The following is a 22,280-nucleotide window of genomic DNA, read 5'->3' on the forward strand; positions in this document are numbered from 1 at the left end:
TCTAGCAGGGAACCATGGTAATTCAGTTGACCATCCTGATGCTATAACTCCTTTTAGGTGGCCAAATGTACTTAAAAGCCTTAAATAAATTGGTGCAATTTTGTATAAATTAGGATTGGTTCAGTAAAATTGGATTTACGTGAAAGGGCTCTCTCAATCTGCCACTGTTCCATATAATAAAAGTGCTTGTTTATGTATGTGGGGAGTGTGCCCTCTGTGCCACCAGATACTCGTAGACTTTTAGCAAGAAACATTTGGAAGGACCCTTCTGTACTGCTTTTGGTTTTGCCAACACTCTTCATCAGTGTCAAGTTTATCAGCTATTCTCAAAGGTATATGTTTGTGCGTTATTTGGGAATTTCTGGCAAACATTAGGATTAGATCTGAAAAGAACCAATTTGGTAGCAAATTATAAAGTGAGTTGCAAATCTTTGTTTTCATGTTGTGTATTAAAGGTCAGTTATGTTTATCCATCTTTCTTTTGGCCGGTGGATGAACAAACCATCGTTTCCCTCTCCAAAGGATGCACTGGGCTGAAGCTTAACTGTGATAAGGCCCTAATATGTCTTTTTATTTGACTTGCTACAGAGACAACGTTTCGGATTAGTGGAACCTTTGCTGGGAATCCCTTATTGTGCTTCCCCAATTTCCCTTTATTATACAGATACTGTTTTCCTTCTGTTTATGTTCATTTAAGAAATCGGAACCCTGCTTATACAGAGACACATATAAAATACCACTCTACCTTGTATCCTGACGGCTGTGGCATGTTTAGTTCAGGTATTTTACTGGCTCTTTCCACCCCTAGCCACACATTTTCGAAAATATGTTGTGTCTGTTATAAGCAAAGGTTCTACTATTAACCAAAATAAAAAACAAGAAAAAAAAATTGGATTAAGTGTGTTTTTAGTGTAAATGTTTGTAAGGTAAGCCATATGTAGTGAATACACCTCTGGTTGTTGGTACACATAAAGCTTGCTTTTTACAATAAGCCTCAACACATGACATTTGTAGTTACAGATCCCATCTCTATTGATTAATGGAAAATGTAGCTTGTACTGGTTGTAATATCTAAACAGGTATATTTCAAAAAGATATTGTGCTATAGCAAACATGGCTATTATATTTCAGTGCAATATATCTTATCTGTGTAACATAGATCTTACATTTTCATCTCTCACTTGTTAGTAGTACATGGTTCTTATCTTATTACATAACCTGATACCAATTATCGCCATTCTTTTCTCTAGCCCATCTGGTTCTTAACCTTAATACATCTGGAGAGCACTTTTAGAGGCATCTTGCCCCCATAGACCACCTCATCGATTTGATAATCGCCAAAGCTGGGCAAAAGAAATCAAGCTAGCCTAGTAATAGTTTTGATTTTAACACACATCCTTAAACTGATAACTTCTGCTCCAAGGTCCTATTTTTCCCCCAATGTGACCACTCATAGTCATGTTACTCATCACCATGAGGCTGACTGCATTATCAGAATCGGTTCCACAGAGCATCCTTATTCTAACATGTATTGAAATGAGTCAAACCTGGAGGCTAACATAAGTCATATGCTTGAGTTTACAGATTTCTTGGCATCTGTGTATAAGGTGTGCAATTTAGTATAATCTAGGATAGGGGTCTCCAGCTTTTTTTTTTTTTTTTTTGTATAATATACCTTTATTTCTTGATGTTGTGTCGATACATACACTGATAAACACATTTTTAAGAGTAGCTGGCACCCATAATTGGCATAAGAGATCCACCATGATATAACGACACAATACAAAGCTGGTTTCCAGGTGCAAATTTGTCACTGGCTTCTGAGATCAATTGAGCGTTGGACCACATAAAGAAAATATTTAAAGCATAAAATGCGGAACTTCCTTTTAAGCTAGACTGCCACGTTCAACACGCATTCAAAGTTTGGTTACTGGTAAATTTAACATAAATCTTCAAAATAATTGAAAATACGCAGCCTTTCAAGTGTTGAGGAATTCTGCCTCTGCGTTCGTTATTTTTACAATATGGAAAAGGGATAATCGGACTTGATACTTGTGCGAAAGTCCTTAAAATAAAATCCAGTAAACCTGATAAGATAGTAATATTTAGGGAATTATGAACATCCATGACAAAATTATGACCTTAGCCCACAGATGTCATCTTTAGTTATTATGGCAAAACATTAACAAAAAAGCACCAAGAAGTCTGGTTGCTAAAACTTAAATTACATGACAGTTTAGTAAATACTGGAACTGCTAAATCGCATGGCATTTTTCCAGGGTAAGTTTCATTTGACCTATATGGGAAAATAAATGTATTTGTAGTAATATTTTATTCAATGAGTATTAAAATAAGGAATTTTAACAACTTGGTTCTCAGTGTGTTAAATTATTTACTTACAAAAGTTATTTTGTCATTTAAATCTAGAAGGTGGTCCTTAATATTTCTTTATCGTTAAAATTCCTTTACTTTAAAATGATTTACTATAAAAGTATTTTAACTGTTTTATCGTGTGCAAAAACATGATTCTATGTCTCAGAAGTAACAACTGGCTACAATAGTTTCAGGGAACACATTAGCACCAACAACACTTTTTACAAAGATATCTACAGTGGATATAAAAAGTACACACCCCTGTTAAAATGCCAGGTTCTTGTGATGTTAAAGAATGAGACAAAGATAAATCATGTCTGAACTTTTTCCACTTTTTATATGACCTATAAAGTGAACAATTCCATTGCAAAATAAATCTTTGAGGGAAAATTAAAACAAAACAATAACCTGGTTGCATAAGTGTGCACACCCTTAAACTAATACTTTGTTGAAGCACCTTTTGATTTTATTACAGCAATCAGTCTTTTTGGGTAGGAGTCTATTAGCATGGCAATATTTGCCCACTCTTCTTTACAAAAGCGCTTCAAATCTGTCAGATTGCGAGGACATCTCCTGTGCACGGCCCTCTTCAGATCACCCCACAGATGTTCAACTGGATTCAGGTCTTGGCTCTGGCTGGACCATTCCAAAAACATTAATCATCTTCTGGTGAAGCTATGCTTTTGTGGATTTAGATGTGTGCTTTGGGTCGTTGTCGTGCTGAAAGGTGAACTTCAGCTTAACGGACGCCTGAAGGTTTTGTGCCAAAATTTCCTGGTATTTGGAACTGCTCATAATTCCCTCCACCCGGTTCTAGCTGAAGAAAAACAGCCCCAAAGCATGATGCTGCCACCACCATGGTTCACTGTATGTATGATGTTCTTTGGGTGATGTGCAGTGTTGTTTTTGCGCCAAACATACCTTTTGGAATTCTGGCCAAAAAGTTCAACCTTGGTTTCATCAGACCATAACACATTTTCCCACATGCTTTGGGGGGGACTCGATGTTTGTTTTTGCAAACTTCACCCGGGCTTGGATGTTTTTCTTTGTAAGAAAAGGCTTCCGTCTTGCCACCCTACCACATAGCCCATTCATATGAAGAATACGGGAGACTGTTGTCACATGTATCACACAGCCCGTACTTGCCAGAAATTCCTGCAGTTCCTTTAATGTTGCAGTAGGCCTCCCTGACCAGTCGTCTTCTCGTCTTTTCATCAATTTTGGAGGGACGTCCAATTCTTGATAATGTCTCTGTTGTGTCATATTTTCTCCACTTAATGATGACTTCTTCACTGTGTTCCATGGTATATCTAATGCTTTGAAAATTCTTTTGTACCCTTCTCCTGACTGATATCTTTCAACAATGAGATCCCTCTGATGCTTTGGAAGCTCTCTGCGGACCATGGCTTTTGCTCTGAGATGCAAATAAGCAAATGTCAGGTAAATCCTACTAGAATAGCTGAACTTTATTTGTGATTAATCAGTCACTTTAAATGATGGCAGGTGTGTAATGACTTCTATTTAAAATGAGTTTGAATGTGATTGGTTAATTCTGAACACAGCCACAGACCCAGTTATAAGAGGGTGTGCACACTTATGCAACCAGGTTATTGTGGGAAGTTTTTCCTGCCCCCTCCAAGATTTTAATCTGTTTTCTATTGAATTGTTCAGGTTATAGGTCTCATTAAAGGTGAAAAAAGTTCCGACATGATTTATCTTTGTTTCGTTCTTTAACATCACAAGAACCTGACATTTTAACGGGTGTGGACTTTTTATATCCACTGTATGTGGGTTGGTGGCTAACAAACCTATTCCGGAAACTTATAACATACATTGTATGACCAAAACTATGTGGACAGCTGGCCATCACACCTATATGAGCTTGTTGGACATACCATTCCACAACCATGGGCATTAATATGAAGTCGCACCCATTCAGTCAAAAGGCATTCGTGAAGTCAACCACTGATATTTGATTAGAAGGCCCGGCTTGCAATCCCCGTTCCAATTCACCTCAATGTTATTCGGCGGTGTTAAGATAAGGGCTGTGTGTAGGCCACTTAAGTTCTTTAACACCAAACTCATCAATGTATTTATGGACCTTGCTTTGTGCCTGGGGTACAGTCATGCTGGAACGGGAAAGGGTCTTCCCCAAACTGCTGTTACAAAATTATAAGCATTTAAATGTCCAAAATGTGTTCATGCTATAGCATACGTTATCTTCCCTGGAACTCATAGGTCTAGCCCAAACCCTGAAAAACAACCCCAGATCATTCTGTCTCCACCACCAAACTTTATACTAGTACGCACTTTGCATGCTGATAAATGGTGTTCTCCTGTCACCAGCTACATTGAGATTTGTCCATCAGACTTCTAGATAGAGAAGTGTGATTCATCACTCCAGAGAACGTTTCCAGTGCTCCAGAGTCCAGTGGCACACAGCCACTTCGGCCGACACTTGGCATTGCACATAGTGATCTTCAGATTGTGTGCAGCTGCTCGGTCATGGAAATCTATTTCATAAAGCTGCCGACACAGTTCGTCTACGGATGTTGCTTGCAGACGCTGTTTGGAACTCTCTGATGCTGCAGATGACAGGTGTTTTTTATATGTTCGGCACTCGGCAGCCCCACTTTCACAAACTGACTTGTGACAAAGGTGATATCCTAGGACAGTACTATGTTTAACGTCACTGAGCTCTTCAGTCCGACCCATTCTACTGCCATTGTCTGTCTATCTCGGTAATTTTTGGGGTGTCCACATACATTTGGTGTACAGAGGCACAGGAGTCTACTCACTAAACAGGAGTTTGGCAATTGAGTTGAAAATGGAAGAAGAACCGCCTCTGCAGGTTCTCAAGAAGGGCTGAGCTGACCCCGTGTAATGAATAATTGGTGAGCAGGTCCAGGTCAAGCCTTCTGCAGGAGCCTCAGTGGAGATTGTACAATAAAGTGAGTGACCAGGATTGGGCGGCACATCGGACCTATTGATACTGCTGCTTCAACAGCGTATCGGGCGTGTAAAAACGTAACGAGTGGCAGCTCACATCAAGCCTGCTGCTGCAGGTATTATAATGCCACTTAATCATGCTCAGTTTGGCCTTGTAGGTGACTTTAAATGTTCAATTCATCAGCAACTTCATGTTTAAATTAACTCTCAACCATATATAATACACAAATGTCTGTGATTCTCCTTACAAAGGTTTTATATTAACCTAGCAGCAGATGATGTAGCTCTGTCATAATAGGAGGCAGTGAAAATATATAACAAAGACAAATTCCTAGTGAAGTTAACTCACGTTAAGAGATATTGGTACAAAAGGAGAAGAGGGCCCTGCTGTTGCAATCTTACAATCATATTACATTTTTATGTATATTCGATCATAAGACACATATTTGTCTTTGAAAAAAAAAAACAGTGATTTGTCTTTGCTTGAGTACACACGAGAAACCGGGAACATGTTTAATAGCTATTTACCATTGCCTGCAAAATGCCCTCACTAAACATGGCTGCACTAGCTTCCCGGGGTCAGTAGGCGGGCCTGATGTATCCGGAAGTGATTTGTTTGATACTATCCGCGGGTTTACGTTTTCCACTGGCCCCGGTCACTGATTGTCATCGTTTGCTGGGCGGGAAGCCTGAGAGTGCTGGTATTTTGTTGCCACCATGGACAGGTGAGGGTGGGAAGTGTTAATATATGTGTAGCTGCATGTGTATTGCAAGGGAAACCGGCACTGAGTGCTCCACGTTGCCTCCTATGTGTTCAAGTCCCGTTCCTCACGTGTGATGAAGTAGTGCAGTGCCATGTTTATGCCCAACGGGGCACCTCAATGTGTTAATTATTTTAATTTCCTGAATTTAACAAGTAGAGGAATATGTGAAAGCTATTGTATCTGACAACTGAGATAGGATTCCCTCAATAAATTGCTATGTTACATTGTAGCAACTTTACATTTTAATTGAATTAATCTGAATGCATAAGGTGTTGGTCCAGAGACCTAATTGTGATTCTGTAATAGAGACAGACATTTGAGGAAGCAGATTAATTAGCCGCCCAAGACCCCCCCCCCGATAATCCAAGGAGCCCCCTTTATAATATAGCGGGTATAGATCTGACACTTCTAGGCTTGATCACCCTCATATGTTATTCTTTAAAAATCTGAGGCCGTAAATAGCGTTCCTTAGCTAATGCATACACTTTTCATGTTAAACAACGCTAATGAAAGGACAATTTCCCCCCCTTTTATCCTCTAAAGGGTCTAGTTAGTAACAAATGGCATAATTGCAATGTATTAGCACAATTAATTAGCAAATTAATGCATATGCATAATTCAAATAGGAATACTTCTAAAGTTCTAAATAATTTGGGGGATGATGCCCTAGAAAGGAAATTATGTACAGCGGTACCTCTAGGTATTTACAGAATTGTATAAGATTCACATGTAAAATGTATATGTCCGCTGACATTGACATTGCAATGTCCTGTGTTCCCGAGTCATGTTGAACATGAAGGGAGACTGAAGATTAGTTGAGGATATTGTCTTTGCAGTCCTCAGAGTATATGATTAAGTAACACCCAGGTAACTTAATTATTATACTTTATTTATAAAGTGCCGATAGATTCCGCAGCGCAAATTTTAGAGATAACGACAAGTACAAAATGACAAGCAATTGACATACAGATACAAGAGGAATGGAGGGCCTTGTTCCTGCAGGAACTTACATTCTAGGTGGATAAGGGGTGAGAACCAGGAGGTGAGGACTGCGTTGTAGTGAATGATGTTAATGTAGGGGGAGTTTGTGTCAGTTGTAGGCTTCCCTGAAAAGAAAAGTTTTTAGGGAGCGTTTGAAAGAGTTAGTGAGAGTCGGACAGCACGGGGAAGAGAGTTCCAGAGGGTTGGTGCTGCGCGAGAGAAGTCCTGCAGGCGGGCGTGGGAGGAGATGATAAGTGAAGATGCAAGGAGCAGGTCATTATTGGATCTTAGAGGGCTGGAGTATATTTGCTGATGAGGGAGAATATGTAGAGGGGAGCGTATGTATTCACATATGAGAAATAATGTACATTATGCCCCCTGATCCACTAGACCGTACACTGTGGAAATGTCCTACCTTCATTGCTCCTCCATGAACTTTCCAACACCATGAGCTTACACAGCTCCACACGGGTCAGTGCAGCTTTACACTCCAGAAACAGGCTAGTAGTCCATTGACTGATCCATGTTCTTCCACATGCTCTATAGTTCGTATTTAAAAACTTAATTTCAGGTACGTACTACTACATTTGGAGCAATATTCCATTTGTTACTTCTTAGCAGTTTCACTCAATGTATTTTTCTGTAAATTTGTATATATATTATATATATACCGTATTTGCTCAATTATAAGACAAGGTTTTTTTCAGAGCAAATGCTCTGAAAAATACCCCTCGTCTTATAATCGGGCTCGTCTTATAATCAGACCTCAAATTGGTCTGACTATGAGACGACTAAGATCCAGATCCCCCGCAGCTACAGGGGGCCTGGATCCTCCTGTCGCCCCACTTACTGGTACTTCTGAGTCCCCGGTGTGTAGCTGGGGCAGCGTGTAGATGTCTACGCAATTCGCATAGACAACTTCCGCTGCAGCAGGAAGGAGGCGTGGCTAGCAGCGGGGGTTGTCTGCGTCCATCGTGCAGACCTTCCCCGGCTGTCAGAGATCAGAGTTCCCCGCACTGGCAGAGTGCTCTGTGAAATGCCTTTTAACCCCCTTAATGCCACTCTGCCTCCAGAAATGCCTTTTTAACCCTCTATACGCCACTCTGCCTCCTGAAACCTCCCTATATGCCACTCTTCCCCATAATATGCCTTTTAACCCTCTAAATGCCAGAGTGTCATATAGGGGTATAAGGCATTTCTGGAGGCAGAGTGGCACATAGGTGGCCAAAAGGCATATCATGGGGCACAGTGGCATATAGGGTTAAAAGGCATATCATGGGGCACAGTGGCATTTAGAGGGTTAAAAGGCATATCATGGGGCATAAGGCATTTTTGGGGCAGGTTCGAAAATAGAAGGAAATAAAACCTAAATATTTTTCTCAATCTTAGCTTTAATTAAAAAAAAATAGTTTAGATGAATTAACATTTACTGGTAAAACTTTTTTCCTATAGGGTCATCTTATATTCCGGCTTTTTCTTTTTTTGCTAAATTAATATTCAGATTCTATTCGTCTTATAATCAGGGTCGTCTTATTCGTCTTATAATCAGGGTCGTCTTATAATCGAGCAAATACGGTGTATATATATTTTTTCTTTTGCTGTAGCCATAATTGCATGGGATTTGCTGTTTGCTCACTGGTGTTTTGAATAAATGTTTTGGTATCAGCTAGAATTAAAAACAACAGCAAATGCAGATGGGTTAGGTTTAGCATGTGTACACATTAAAATCTAAAATATAAAAAAGTCTCCCATGCCCACTAAGTCTTGTGTCATTAAATATAAAGCAATAGCCAGTTCTCTTTTAAAGCCTTCTTTATCATTATAAAATCCAGTATCTATTGTGTATAGCGCTTTGGGTAACTGGAAGTAAATTATAATTAGTATTAGTATGAAACACTTTTGATCCCTTAGTAGACAAAAATCAAATTTTACTTTGTGTTGTTTCTTGTCCTGTAGCTTAAAGAAGTGAGTATGAGATGCATTTTAATATGATTTTTTTGTCTTCTAGGAGGGCCCTTGCAGACATGTCTTCTCCTGTAGTTCGGGAGGCAGAGATTTCAAGGGCAGCCCGTCGACAAAGTTCCAGCCAAAGGCCTTCTGGTATCCTTCTCCATTCTCTCTTGTAGAGTGTTGTCCATCTTTTTAAAAGGAGCCTACGTACCGTTACTATAGTCTGCAGTTTACGCCTGCTTCGACCCCCTTTAGCATATACATTACAACCATGAAAACAGTGACTTGTCTGTGTTCAATGTTTGAATTTTGTACTACATAATATTTCACATTTTACCAAAAAGCAATTCATGCAGTAGGTTTGTTAGAGTAAATGTGTATGCAATTGTTTATTTCACTTGCTCTGATTCCTTTATTCTATTCATTTACTTTTTAATATATTTATACATTCATTTCCATGTAGCAATTGGCAAAACACTTCCTAGCAGATATCCTATCCTATCCAGTTTTTTATTATGAAAACCGTGCTTCTGGGATGGTTTATAAGCTGGGGAGAACATACAGTAGATATTTGGGGTTCTTTTATAAGGGTGGTGAATAGGAAGCATGTTTTTGTGCTTAACTACTTGCCCGTACCCTAGCTGATGAAACCTGGAGTGGCGCTAATCCATCGAGAAGTCAAAGTGCATCTTGGACACCTGGAACTCTATTACGACAGCACAGTAAGACATTTTTTTATTCCGTCTTACTACTTTTTAAACAAAATACAGAAATAACTTCATGGAGCACAGTTGGCATGTGAGCTTTTATTAAAAATTATATAAAATGTATTTAGTGTGGGTATGGAAATAAACATACTTAAGTCCAAACCAAAATTATTTCCTGAACTGAATAATAAAAATACCCCTACCATTTTGAAAGGAATTTTGCTGCTACTGCAGTAATAGAATTCCCATGTTCCATATACTTCCCCTAATCCTTAAGAAAGTTCGGGTTCAGTGCAAAGTTACTTTTAATTAGGTGTAGCCAGACTTTAACCAAGTAGTGGCTGACTGAGAATTATTGGGGCGTTATTGTTCTGCAACACGTTCATCTGCCAGTTGACTCTCCATTTAATGGTTATGATACAACTATTGATCATTATGCAGCATCTCACACTCTCTTGCACTCTCTCTCTGGCTCTTTAAGTGACCCCACAGGCTCGGAGTGCTACCCGTCCACCGGATTTGTCTGTAATTCTAGGAACAGGAGGGAGGTCACCTCGTGTTGTGCAGACTCCTGCGCGCCTGGGAAACGTATCTGTGGTATGATAACCTTCACGTGCAAGCATGAACAGTTTGTTCCAACTTTTCTGTCCTGCTCTGATTTACTCTCAATGCATTTTGCTTTTAGATGTCAAATCTGGATGACACTGCATGGACCACATATTCCCCTCAGAAATCAGCAATGTTTACCACAGTGGACTCTCCCAGTTTCACCGAAGATGTTACTCTCAGTGCAGTGATGCTACAGGAGGAAGATCCGGGAGAAGCAGGTAATCTGAGGAATTCCTTACCATACATTTGTATACTATCCTATACTAAGAAGAGATGTAAATAAGATTTTTTTTTTTTAGAAATCCAGTTTAAGAAAAAAAGCCACAATTGTGCCTCTGTTTGTTCCGTTTCATAAAATACAACACAGAAGTTTTAAGTGGGGCTTAAAACTGGCTAAATTTATACCTAAAAACGCTGTTTCCTTTTCTTTGTGGTTATCAGCAAGCTGAATAATTTGACTTAAGTCATTTAGGACTGGTTTATCATCTTAATGTTTAGGGTATTGTATACATGCAGCAACACTGGCAGCATGGGTCTGGTGTTAGCTGTTATCTGACATTTTATTACATCTCTATTTTGTTTATAAAACTTACCGTTTAGTTTGTTTCCCACACCTGTAAATTTTCAGCAACCATGAGCATGTATCGTGAGTTCCTGCATTCGTTCCTGAACCATCCATCCAGTGAAGTGTTTGAGCTGATAAAACTTTATGAAGACCTATGTATAGAACAGGTAAGTTTACTGGATCCACAAACATGGTGTTGGTCTCAAATCTGTGGTCTCACCAAAGAGTTGAGATTTTAGTACAATTCTCTAAAGACTAAATGGTCCAAATCAGCAATGTCTATGACATTGTTCTGAAATTGTCTAAGGATGAATATGTGGAAGAGCTACCTAGATGCCTTGCCTTTAGTACTGGGTATCCAAGAACAGACAGCATTTAGACTGTGAATGCTTAATGTTTGCACTTGCTACAAGACGTGCTTAGGAAATATTTTGATATTTTCATTGAAACTACCATGTTTGCTATAAACATCGTATTAAACTTTTTTTATATATATATGCAGAATTTCCTTTCAAGTGAAGATAATAGAATATAATATGATAACTAATGTGGCGCTTTATCGTAAGCACAACGTATTCTATTCCAGGTAGACTTACTAAGAAGGATTGTCAAGCGTGTAACTCCTAGCCAGCAAAAGTTTTCCAAAACAGCTAGCATCCTGTGGCTGCTCCAGCAAGAAATGGTCACCTGGAGACTTATTGCGTCACTCTATAGGTTTGTGACACTCGTTTAGCCCATTTATTCTGTCAGTGGTGGCTGTCATTAATGGATTGGGTTTGTCATGAGTAGTTACCAAATTCACTATATGCGCTAAATAGTGGACACATCTGCTGTTCTGAATTCATGTGTTCGAAGGTAATACAATGGAACCCATAGTCTGCATTTTTATTCGTATACTGTCAAGTCTAAAACACACATAATCTAAATCCAAATTAGGCAAAATAGTACACACTGACACTGTACTAAATATGGGTTGAGATGGGAAATTTGCACTGAAAAGTCTGTAGTCCTATAAATATTTTTTCTCTTACAGTATGGAGGATTTCATGGCAAGAAAGTGAAAATAAAGTGTAGCTTAGGGTCCCCCTGAATACTACACAGAACAGGGCTGGTAGACTGGCAGGGGATAACATTTTATAATATGTAAAAAATCCAAAGCTACCATGGCTGCTTTAAAAGGAAATATTGAAATCGACATACCAGTTTCTTTTTTTTTCTTTTTTTCTAGAGTAATTGTTTAATGCCCATTTTTTTATTCCATTTTCAACAACTTTTTTTAGAGACCGGATACAGTCTGCCATAGAAGATGAGAACATGTTTGATATTGTTGTAAGTTTTTCTCTACTGCCAAATAACTTTGAACTAGTACTTGCAGTTGTGTGATTGATACAATATAGACTGTAACCCCCATAACCTCTTATGTTTTGGATGAGTGGGAAATACAATCGTTAAGATTAACTTCTGATTCTCTGATGGCTTGTAAATGTTTGTTTATTTTATACATAGCATTGTAAACAGTCACGCTATATGTTATGTATACAAAAGGAGACCCTGTCCACAGAGCTTATATTAACAGTGCTGTTCCACCTGGACAAAACTTAAATTGAAAGCTGTATGTTACGCAAATAAAACTTAGAAAGTTTGCAATTTTATTATTCTTCTTAAAGGTTTAATCACATTAAACCAACACATATGCGTGTTTAACCCTTTTGTGACACAAGGTTTTACTCCTCTGACAGGAGGTTTTTGCCATTTTTAGCATATCTGTTCACTCGTGATTCTCATTAAATCTGACAGCCTTATTTTCTATGTACTGGCAGGAAATCTCCCTGCGGGTGCAAAGACCATTGGACATGCTATTACTTCCTAGAGCATGTTTTAGAGGACATAATAGTACATCCTGTGTCTCGAAGGGATTAAGAACCTTTCACCGTTTCTGTGACACCCTATAAGTGCCTCTTTTGTATCATGTGACAAATAAGTGTTCCCAGCAAAAATTATGAACGAGACATAATTTTACGTGATGGGTTTTTTTTTTCTTCTTTTCTGGGAAGGTTTAGGGCATTTAAATCTACTATGGGTGTTGTCTCTAATGCTGCATTTAGTTCTGAAAGTGTTAAAATTCAGTTGAGTTTGGTGGAATAGCACTTTGAATTTAAAGGTATATAATGTTCACCAAACGTGAAAATAACAATGCATTGCAAAATCTTAAGGAACCAAATGCCAGTGAGAAGACCATCATTGACAGACTGTTCCAGAGGGATGCACTTGTTCGTCAAAGCCAGGTAAGTTTTTTTTATTTATTTATTTTTTTTTGTCTTTTTTTAAATAAGGGTATGAAATATTATTATATTTAAGTTTTAAATGGTCTGCCACATTTTACAGCACTAAATAAACACATGTAAGTGTGCTTATAATAGGTCAATTTTCAAACCCGACCCATGTTTATATGATTATTACTTCATTATTAAGAGACTGGTTGCAGTTTAGGTGTGGGGATTGGACTCCTTTTTGTGTACAGTTTTAAATGAAATCATATTTTAATATAAACTATTTTTTTGTAGCTGGTGGTTGACTGGCTGGAAAGTATAGCCAAAGATGAAGTTGGAGATTTTTCTGATAACATTGAGTTTTATGCAAAATCTGTCTACTGGTAAGTTGAGAGTTCAGCAGTTTATATATGATTAGCTTAGACACAATAGGAGACACATAACCTAAATATTAATGTGTTACAGTGTTAAGGTATTACAGGTTTATAGCATCAAAAGGACAGCTATACCATGTAAACATTGTGTCACTGATTTTCCTGAGAAACTTTGGTTGTAAACCTGCTGGCTGCTGCCTCTTGACCTTGCACAGTCCATAGCACTGAGTATCCTATGCAGTTTACTATCCTAGAGTCAGTGGTGCCCTACCATCGGTACACAGGTCCTGGGGTACTATGTATGTTAAAGCACTTTACTTAGAATGTGCAGTTAGACCAGATCAGAAGGGAGGTTAGGGAGCTTACAAAATAAATGCACAACTACTCCTTTTATTATTATTATTATTATTATTTTATTTATATAGCACCAACAATTTAGACAGAGCTTCTAACAATACATGCATTCAAAGTTTATAACAAATCTAGAATTGACAGACTAAGACAAACTGATGCATAATATGAAGAGGCTTTGCTTGCAAACTTAAAATCTTGATGGTGTAAAAAGACAAGCAGTATTCTTTTTTCATTAATGTTTGCGTGAATTGGTCACCAAAACTATTTTTATGGTGAGGTTTCCTAAATTTTGTGCTTTATTATTAGGGAAAATACGCTGCACACGCTAAAACAGAAGAATGCCTCGTCCTTTGGGATGAGTCGTCCCATTGTTTCTGAATTGGTACGTGGTATTAAAAATGCGACTATTAAAATAAATACAGTTTGGAATGTGTTTATTTTGTCATAATTCTCTGCTTCTTATTTTTATGTAGGTTTAAATCTGCTAACTAATAGACTCTATAAGGCAATACTGAGTGTTTGCGAAGCATATAATTTGATATACCCCTTGTTGAAAAATGATATGTGCGTTGAACCGTTACTCTGTGATCTTGATTTCAATGCTTGTTTTCTTTCTGGTAGGATCCTGATGCCCCAATAAGGCAGAGGCTACCACTAGATGATTTAGATCGGGAAGATGACATTAGACTTCTAAAATATTTATTTACACTTATCAGAGCTGGCATGACTGAAGAGGTAATTTTATCCCATTAATGGCCTTGTGAATTTGAAATGTGAGTGTAAAGGGTAGACATATAAATATACCATCATATTCCTCGAGAATACATTTTTAGGCCCATATTTAATGTTTATAAACTTGCATTAGGTGTGATCATCTAAGTATCCTTAAAGAGCAAATTGTGCTATAAGCTCATAAATACTTGTGCTCTCGTTACTCAGGCACAGCGCTTATGTAAACGATGTGGTCAGGCCTGGAGAGCAGCAACTCTAGAAGGATGGAAATTGTACCATGATCCGAATATAAATGGAGGTAATTTCTTTTCAAGTGTTTAGTGAGTCTAGATTAGAAGTCTGGGTCAGCAGTAGCTTATTATGTTTTGTTCTTATTGGGAAACACACTTAGGTTTATTTAAGCATGAGTTGTAGAGAGATTTTTTCAACAACTATGCTCTGGGAAGGGCCAACTCCGGTGGGCTGCTTCTACAAGGGGGAGCCAAGGTGGCCCTGCATGATGCAATAGTTAGACATTTCACTGATTTAACTATGCATTATGCAGGGTCATCTGAGTCCTTGTGCTTATCCAAGCACAAGATGCTAACTTCTGAGTTTAGAAAAACCAATGATAAAGTCTGTTTTAAGCCAGAATAATTTTGTCAGTAAGTAATTTTGCCACAATGAAATGCTGGGTGATATTCAATTTTCATGACATGGCTAGTTTTGACCATTATTGGATATAACTGCCAACTAAAAAAGAAAAAAAAATTGTCCTTGAGAAACATGATTTTCAGCACTAAATAGATTTTCTTGCTTGGGTTATAAAGATCTTTATGAGCTTGATGGATAGTCCAATTGTTACAGCTAGTCCAATGGTCAGTCTAGCAAATTTCCCTTACTTTACAATAAATCTTTTATTTCTTACCAGGGTCAACCATGATTTTACCATTACTATTGCCCCTCCAAACGAAAGGGTTATGTAAAACATCCCTTGCTTAAAATTAAATGTTGGCAGTCCTTAATTTGAGCTGCATAGCCATTTGTTCACAATGTAAGATTGTCCATCAATGACATGTTGGTTCGTTTAGCTGTACCAGCAAAGGAACCTGTGCTTCTCAATCAAAGCTAATATTTTCCACCTAAATTATGATTAAACGCGTTCATGGATTTTGCAGGGACAGAGTTGCAGCCAGTGGAAGGCAATCCATACCGATGTGTCTGGAAAGCATGCTGCTGGCGTATGGCAGATGATGTAAGTTTAACACTGTAGGATTTTGTAACGTGTATTTTATATCTTTTGTGGCTTGCAGTTTATGTTAACAAAGGTATTTAAAATACACATTTATATACAGATGTACCTTTTTATCTTTTTTTTTTTTTTTTTTACAATCTATTTTTTTCCTTTTTCTCCCAGGACCAATTCAATAAATACGAAAGAGCTATCTACGCTACACTTAGTGGAAATCTAAAACAGGTACAACTTTAATGTTTTTTCCCCTCCAATCTATTAAAATCAGTGAAATTTGGGCAGTCAGCGTTCCATAGATTGCTTTGATGATTTGCAAGACATTTGCCCTATACACAACCTTTGTTTATGTTACTCTTTACAGCAACCACCTAGTTAGGCTCCTTTAAGCTGTAGTTAAATAGTTTAAGGCTTTTCATGCAGTATTTTTGTCTATATTTCTAGCTTCTTCCTGTATGTGACTCCTGGGAAGATACTGTTTGGGCATATTTTAGGGTGATGGTGGACAGTTTGGTGCAACAGGAGATCAGAGCTTCAGTTATATCCTCATCCGAGGAAGACGAGCTACCCAGGGAATACTTGGAAGCAAAGTAAGGTCATGCTGTTTGCCACTCGAGTAGCCATCATTTTGCTTACAATCTTTTTCATTGATACACACTTTACTTTTTTGTGTTTTGATACATGAAGCTGGTCTCTGGAAGCTGTTTTTGAAGAGCTTCAAGCTACAGACAAAAAGGTATACTTTTATTGCACAAAGTCTAATCTTAGCTGGATGTTTTATAGAAGACCTAAATGTGTACTGTTCCTTTTCAGAGGGTGTTGGAGGAGAATAAAGAACACTACCATGTAATCCAGAAGTTCATTATCCTTGCAGATGTTGATGGTCAGTTCATGCAAATAGTGTATTTCACTGGACTGTTACAAACCTGAACTCATTCTTGGTTACTGGGATATAGAATGGGATTAAAAGTGCATAACTGTTTGAACTTTGCAACTCCAAAATCATAGAATCCAGTGATAAATCCAGTGATAAGCATTGCAGGCGGCATTATATAAAATGTATTTAGCAAACTGTCAATGTGTGTCTGGCAGCAGCCTGGCCTGGGATATACTGTATGGTTTAGCTGCATCATCGTGAGACAGTAATGTTCACAGGTGTTTTCACTGCAGGACTAATGGAAGAGTTTGGCGACTGGCTCTCAAAAGGAAAGTCTTCACTGCTTGGTCATCTTCTGCGCTTTATGACGCATCTGATCTTATTTTTCCGAACCTTGGGATTCCAAACTAAGGTACAGTGTAGGTTTTTAATCTTTAATGACTGGACAGTCACAATTTCTCATCAAATAACCAGAAGAGATGGAAGAGATTGCTCTTCCATTTTCGGGATCCACATATCTGTGTTTTTAACATGACTTGTGGATCAACACAATTCTCACGTGTTAACCATTTCTCTTTTTTTTTTTCTTGACAAAATGGTTTGGTAATTTTTTTTTTTTTCTTTTGTTTAATTTTTAATCATACGCTGTTTTTAGGAGGAAGTCTGTGAGGAAGTCTTAAAGACCTACATACAGGTGAGATGATTATTCATCAGTTTTTGCCAAAACCCTCCTAATAAACAGGGTGATGTAACACCACCCTTTTCAGAACTTTAATATTGGGGAATTGTGACTTTTTTAATACTACCATTTGCAATTAGGACAAAAAAACACAAATTTAAAAAGTTGATTTTAATTTAAGTAACAATTATACCCTACAGATATCTAATGCATATAGGGGTTGAGGGAGGACATTATTGTTGTTCTTGCTCCACCGTGTTGTAGATCTCGCGGCTGACCGTGTATTTTTCTGATTTCAGAGGCTTGTGAACGAGAATCACATTGATCTGATTGCTTTCTATGTCAGTCACTTACCTCAAGATTTGGCTATAGCTCAGTATGCGGCATTCCTGGAGAATGTTACAGAGCCAGATCAACGACAGCACTGTCTGAAGCTTGCCAAGGAAGCAGGTAAACCAAGAGACACCACGATAAACAAATAAAGACAAAAAAACAGTGCCGCTACCCTTTGTTGATGAATTATTTTTTTATCAGAGCGGGATACCAGTGGGGGTTGAATCCAGACATGCATTGCTCTGTTTGTCATTTTGTTAACCTTAATAATAATTGGCTTCGGTATACTATTTCAGTTTCATGACTCACAGAGCTGACATGGTGGCAACCATATTTTACATTTTGAGAAATTTATTGCCAATTCAAACGGTTGACTGATATATCTTGCTGTAACTTTTTTTTTTTTTTTTGCAATTATTATTAAGGATTGGATGTTGCATCAATAACAAAGACAGTTGTTGAAAACACTCGTAAGAGAGATGCTGGCGAGTTTACTCACCACGATCTCGTTCCGGCACTTGATTCAGGGACCAGCGAGGTAAGAACGCATGGGAAGATACGGAATGCCATTAAATGGAAAACTGCATAAGGGAATGCAACAGATGCTGGAAACCTAAATAAACCTCATTGGCCTAAAACATATAAGAGTATTTAATTATATGATAAAAAAGAGAGGACAACACATTCTTACACAAAGGAAATGTAACAAAATATTTATCCGGAAATCCCAGGAAACTTGTCTGTCTTTTTTTCATTCAAGCCATGTTTTCCTGCTTTAGTGAAGCTTTTGCTTGTATAAGTTTAGAATGAGAACCGATAACTTCTTACAATTGTAGAATGACATGTACTCTGCAGGCTTAACTTGGAAGTAAAAAGGTTTCAATAAGGAGGTTTACAAACCACTTTAACTAGCGGCAACTCTCTCCTGCTTGCTAATTTACTAAGTCAACTTGAATAGTTTTCACAATGTAAGTCCTTGTTGATGGTTGTCAAGGGATAAGATTGGACTATTTAACTGAGCCTGTGTGTTATCCTTGATTATAAGCATATTTACAGCTTTCCATAAACCTTAGGGACCCCTAGTATATTTCTTCTCAGTGTTGGGCAAAGTGAGCTCTACAACTAATTCCAGTTTTAAGAATCCACAGAAGTTACCTTTTTGGGTTTATTTTGACAGATTCGGGACAAGTGGTCCCAAAGTGTATTGCAGTTTGTTCCCACTGGCCTGGATTTTGAGCTTTTCTGATCTATAACAGAGTGTAATAATGTGCCGTAGGAAGTGGGATAGAGCCTGTTTATCATTTCTGTTTCAGGATAGCGTTTATGGGAGACATAAGCATGCTATGTTTCTGTAGCAAGAAAAAAATGTTAAAATATTTGTTTTTTTGATGAAGCACAAACTTTGCTGGTGGGTGGTTCTCTGTATGTACCAGGCATGGAGGGACTGTGGAGAATGGTGGACTACTGTCTGTAGGGCTACTATGTAATACCCAACTATAATTCAGATGATTCTCAATCCAGGGTTGACTAGTGAAACAAACACTAGTGTTTTAGTCATCTTGTATTTCCTCGTTATCAGACAAAAATCAATGTTTTCTATTCGATTGTCTATATTTTAGACACTGGTTTAAACTTTTAAAACATCCGCTAAATAAAAAAATTTTTGCTTTTACATTTACACCAATGCTCTTATGTATTTGATAATCTTCTAACAGGATGATCGCAAAAAAATTGACGTGATAGACTGGCTGGTCTTTGATCCTGCACAGAGAGCCGAAGCTCTAAAGCAAAGCAATGCCATAATGAGGAACTTCCTAGGTACAGTTGGTTATTTTCCCAGCCATTATTATTATTGTTATTCTTTATGGCCCTGAAGTTACAAGGAAACTCAATTGTGAATCTTCTATACATTTCTAAATATAATGCTTAATCATGGTGTTTTTCCTTTAGCATCAAAAAAACACGAAGCTGCTAAAGAAGTATTTGGCAAAATTCCCCAGGATTCCATTGCGGAGATCTATAATCAGTGGGAGGAGCAGGGGATGGACTGTGTGCTCCCTGCTGAGGATGACAATGCTATCCGGGAGCACTTGTGCATTCGAGCTTATCTGGTGAGTTTGCAAAGACCTGCAACTAAAATAGAGATTTAGTTTTTCTTACTTGTCATTTTCCAAGATCAAGTGCGAGTGGTAATTTGCCGTTATCAAGTGGCGGTAGAAAAAAAACTATCGTTGAGAAAGTAAAGGGTATTTCATTGCTCCCTAAATAAATTACTGGCACCACCTCTGGTAGCTCTTGTGGTTTGGAAAATATCCTCTTGGTATGTATTTCCTCCATCATTGGACTAGACTTGTGGCATTAAAGACTCCAAAGGTATCACAGATTTCTATAACACCCTGTTAAGGCTGAGAGTTTGTCTGGCTTCTCCTAAAAGCAGGATCTCCAACCCTCTGTCATATTAAAGCTAATAAATGTATTTCTCTGCTAAAACTATCAGAACCGGTAATAGGAAGCAATAGATATTATTCCTTAACAAGTTTTATACATCTTAACTTTTCTAATAGCAGGAACCCTTCATATGTTCTACTGGGAACATGGTTCATATCACGTCCCTGGCTCTTCCACCATTTGTAGCATTGAGTGCTTTAAATGATTATATTTTATGATAAACAGTCTTAACAATATAAAGGGTTTCCTTTTTTGGTTAAACATCTATATTTGACAAATCACAGGTCAGGATTTAAGTGTTTATCTTTTAAGGGTGATCTTAAATGTTACCCAACCAATTTTGAAGCCTCCAGACGCTTAGGTTATATGAATTAAATGTGATTTTGTTTGACCTGTTTTTAGGAGGCCCACGAAGCTTTCAATGAGTGGTTTAAGCATATGAATTCACCCCCTCAAAAACCAGCGTTGCTTGGGCATGCATCATTCACAGAGAAAGTTGCGCATGAACATAAGGAAAAGAAATATGAGGTAAGCTTGTTTCTATGTATGCTATGGTGATGGAATATCGGGTGATAAAATATTTGTCTGCAAGTAAGTCTATTGTCTAAAAAGTCATGTTTTGATGGATTTTATTTACCAGATGGATTATGGTATCTGGAAGGGACATCTAGATGCTTTAACAACTGATGTAAAAGAGAAGATTTACAATGTCTTGTTGTTTGTTGATGGAGGCTGGATGGTTGATGTCAGAGAGGTAAGTGATATATATGTACAGTGATCTTGCCAACGGGCATTTTTTTTTCTCCTTTGAAATGTTAACCCTTTCTTGTTTCTTTAAAATACATTTTAAAATGCTCCTTTAATAATGGTTAATGTGAACCGTATGTTAATGTTAAAAAAGAATAAAACTCCAGTTTTATTTGTGGGTATTATAAGTAATATTGGGGTTTAAAAGCATACCCTTTTTTCTTCCTTCCTCTCTTCGTTTTCAGTGTTCGGTATTCTCCCTGGTATATATTTTTTGTTTATATTTTGTTAGGATGCAGAAGATGATCCTGAGAGGGCACAACAAATGCTATTACTGAGGAGTCTGTGTTTGCCAATGATGTGCTTTCTCCTGCACACAGTATTACACAATACCAGCCAGTACAAGGAGTGCCTCAGACTGGCTGATATGGTTTCTTCTGAACACCAGAAGCTCTATAAGGTAGTGTGCATAGGGAGGAGCTTTGTTAACCGATTCACTTGTAGTTAAGAATTGGGGGTATCAGTTATCCGCTTAGACATTATATTAAGTTTCGTTTTGGAACCAGGGGGTTACATGTATAATTTATCACTCCTCAAGAGGGGTTAATGGTGTCTATTTACAAATGTCTTGGGCCCTCTTGACTTTTTCTTGTTATATACCTCTAGGTGTTTTCAAAGACAGAACTGAGGAATCTTCTGCAAAAGCTGAGAGAATCATCTCTTATGCTGTTGGATCAACAGCTTGATCCCTTGGGATATGAAATCCAACCATGATTACAACACACTGGACATGTTGGATAAATAAATGCTGTTTCCAGATATGTAAAGTAAAAGCTTTTTTATTCATGAAAAAAACTTGGTAATGTTAAGTAATAAAGTACATGAATGTGTGTATTTTCTCTCTTGTATTTTATATAACCGGCCAGGTCTCTTTTCCAGGGATAAATAACACAAACTGCTTCATAGTTGTACCACTGAAACAACTAATTAGACTTGGAATTTTTTTCCTTTTGCTTTATTCTTATGCATTGCCATAAAACGGAGGTGGCATTTTTTTCTAGAAAAGCTTCTTTATCTCCATGTGAGCAGCTTCCAACCGCCAGATGTTTGCTTTTTCATTACTCTAAAGGTCCGCAGCCTTTGACAAGGTGATAGGACAAAATACTGATAGAAGAAAAAGGTAGAAGTAAAACTCCTGATGCGGGGATTGGTTGCAGTAACAGGGACATGTGCCCAATTTACAAAATGGCAATATCGTATACAAAGCCTTCCTCATGGAGTTAAACTTTTTTTCTTCCATGACCAGTCTTTGTACAATTTCTCTGAACATTTTGTTTTAA

The 22,280-nt window shown here is 37.8% G+C and overlaps 1 protein-coding gene across 1 annotated transcript; it reads left to right on the forward strand.

Moving 5' to 3' along the window:
- Window positions 1–5,937: 5,937 nt before the first annotated feature.
- Window positions 5,938–21,923, forward strand: NUP107 (nucleoporin 107). The gene is made up of 28 exons (XM_053464461.1): window positions 5,938–6,047; window positions 9,076–9,167; window positions 9,659–9,739; window positions 10,206–10,321; window positions 10,410–10,551; window positions 10,962–11,065; window positions 11,485–11,612; window positions 12,179–12,227; window positions 13,112–13,183; window positions 13,463–13,551; window positions 14,203–14,278; window positions 14,518–14,631; window positions 14,836–14,926; window positions 15,786–15,862; window positions 16,025–16,084; window positions 16,301–16,446; window positions 16,544–16,592; window positions 16,670–16,739; window positions 17,027–17,145; window positions 17,389–17,427; window positions 17,712–17,862; window positions 18,171–18,283; window positions 19,461–19,563; window positions 19,696–19,856; window positions 20,596–20,721; window positions 20,834–20,947; window positions 21,233–21,400; window positions 21,607–21,923. The coding sequence occupies exons 1-28, from the start codon at window positions 6,040–6,042 to the stop codon at window positions 21,712–21,714; spliced, it is 2,766 nt and encodes a 921-aa protein (XP_053320436.1). The 5' UTR covers window positions 5,938–6,039; the 3' UTR covers window positions 21,715–21,923.
- Window positions 21,924–22,280: the final 357 nt, after the last annotated feature.

This window comes from Spea bombifrons, chromosome 4, assembly GCF_027358695.1.
Source record: "Spea bombifrons isolate aSpeBom1 chromosome 4, aSpeBom1.2.pri, whole genome shotgun sequence".
Classification (NCBI taxonomy): Eukaryota; Metazoa; Chordata; class Amphibia; order Anura; family Pelobatidae; genus Spea; species Spea bombifrons.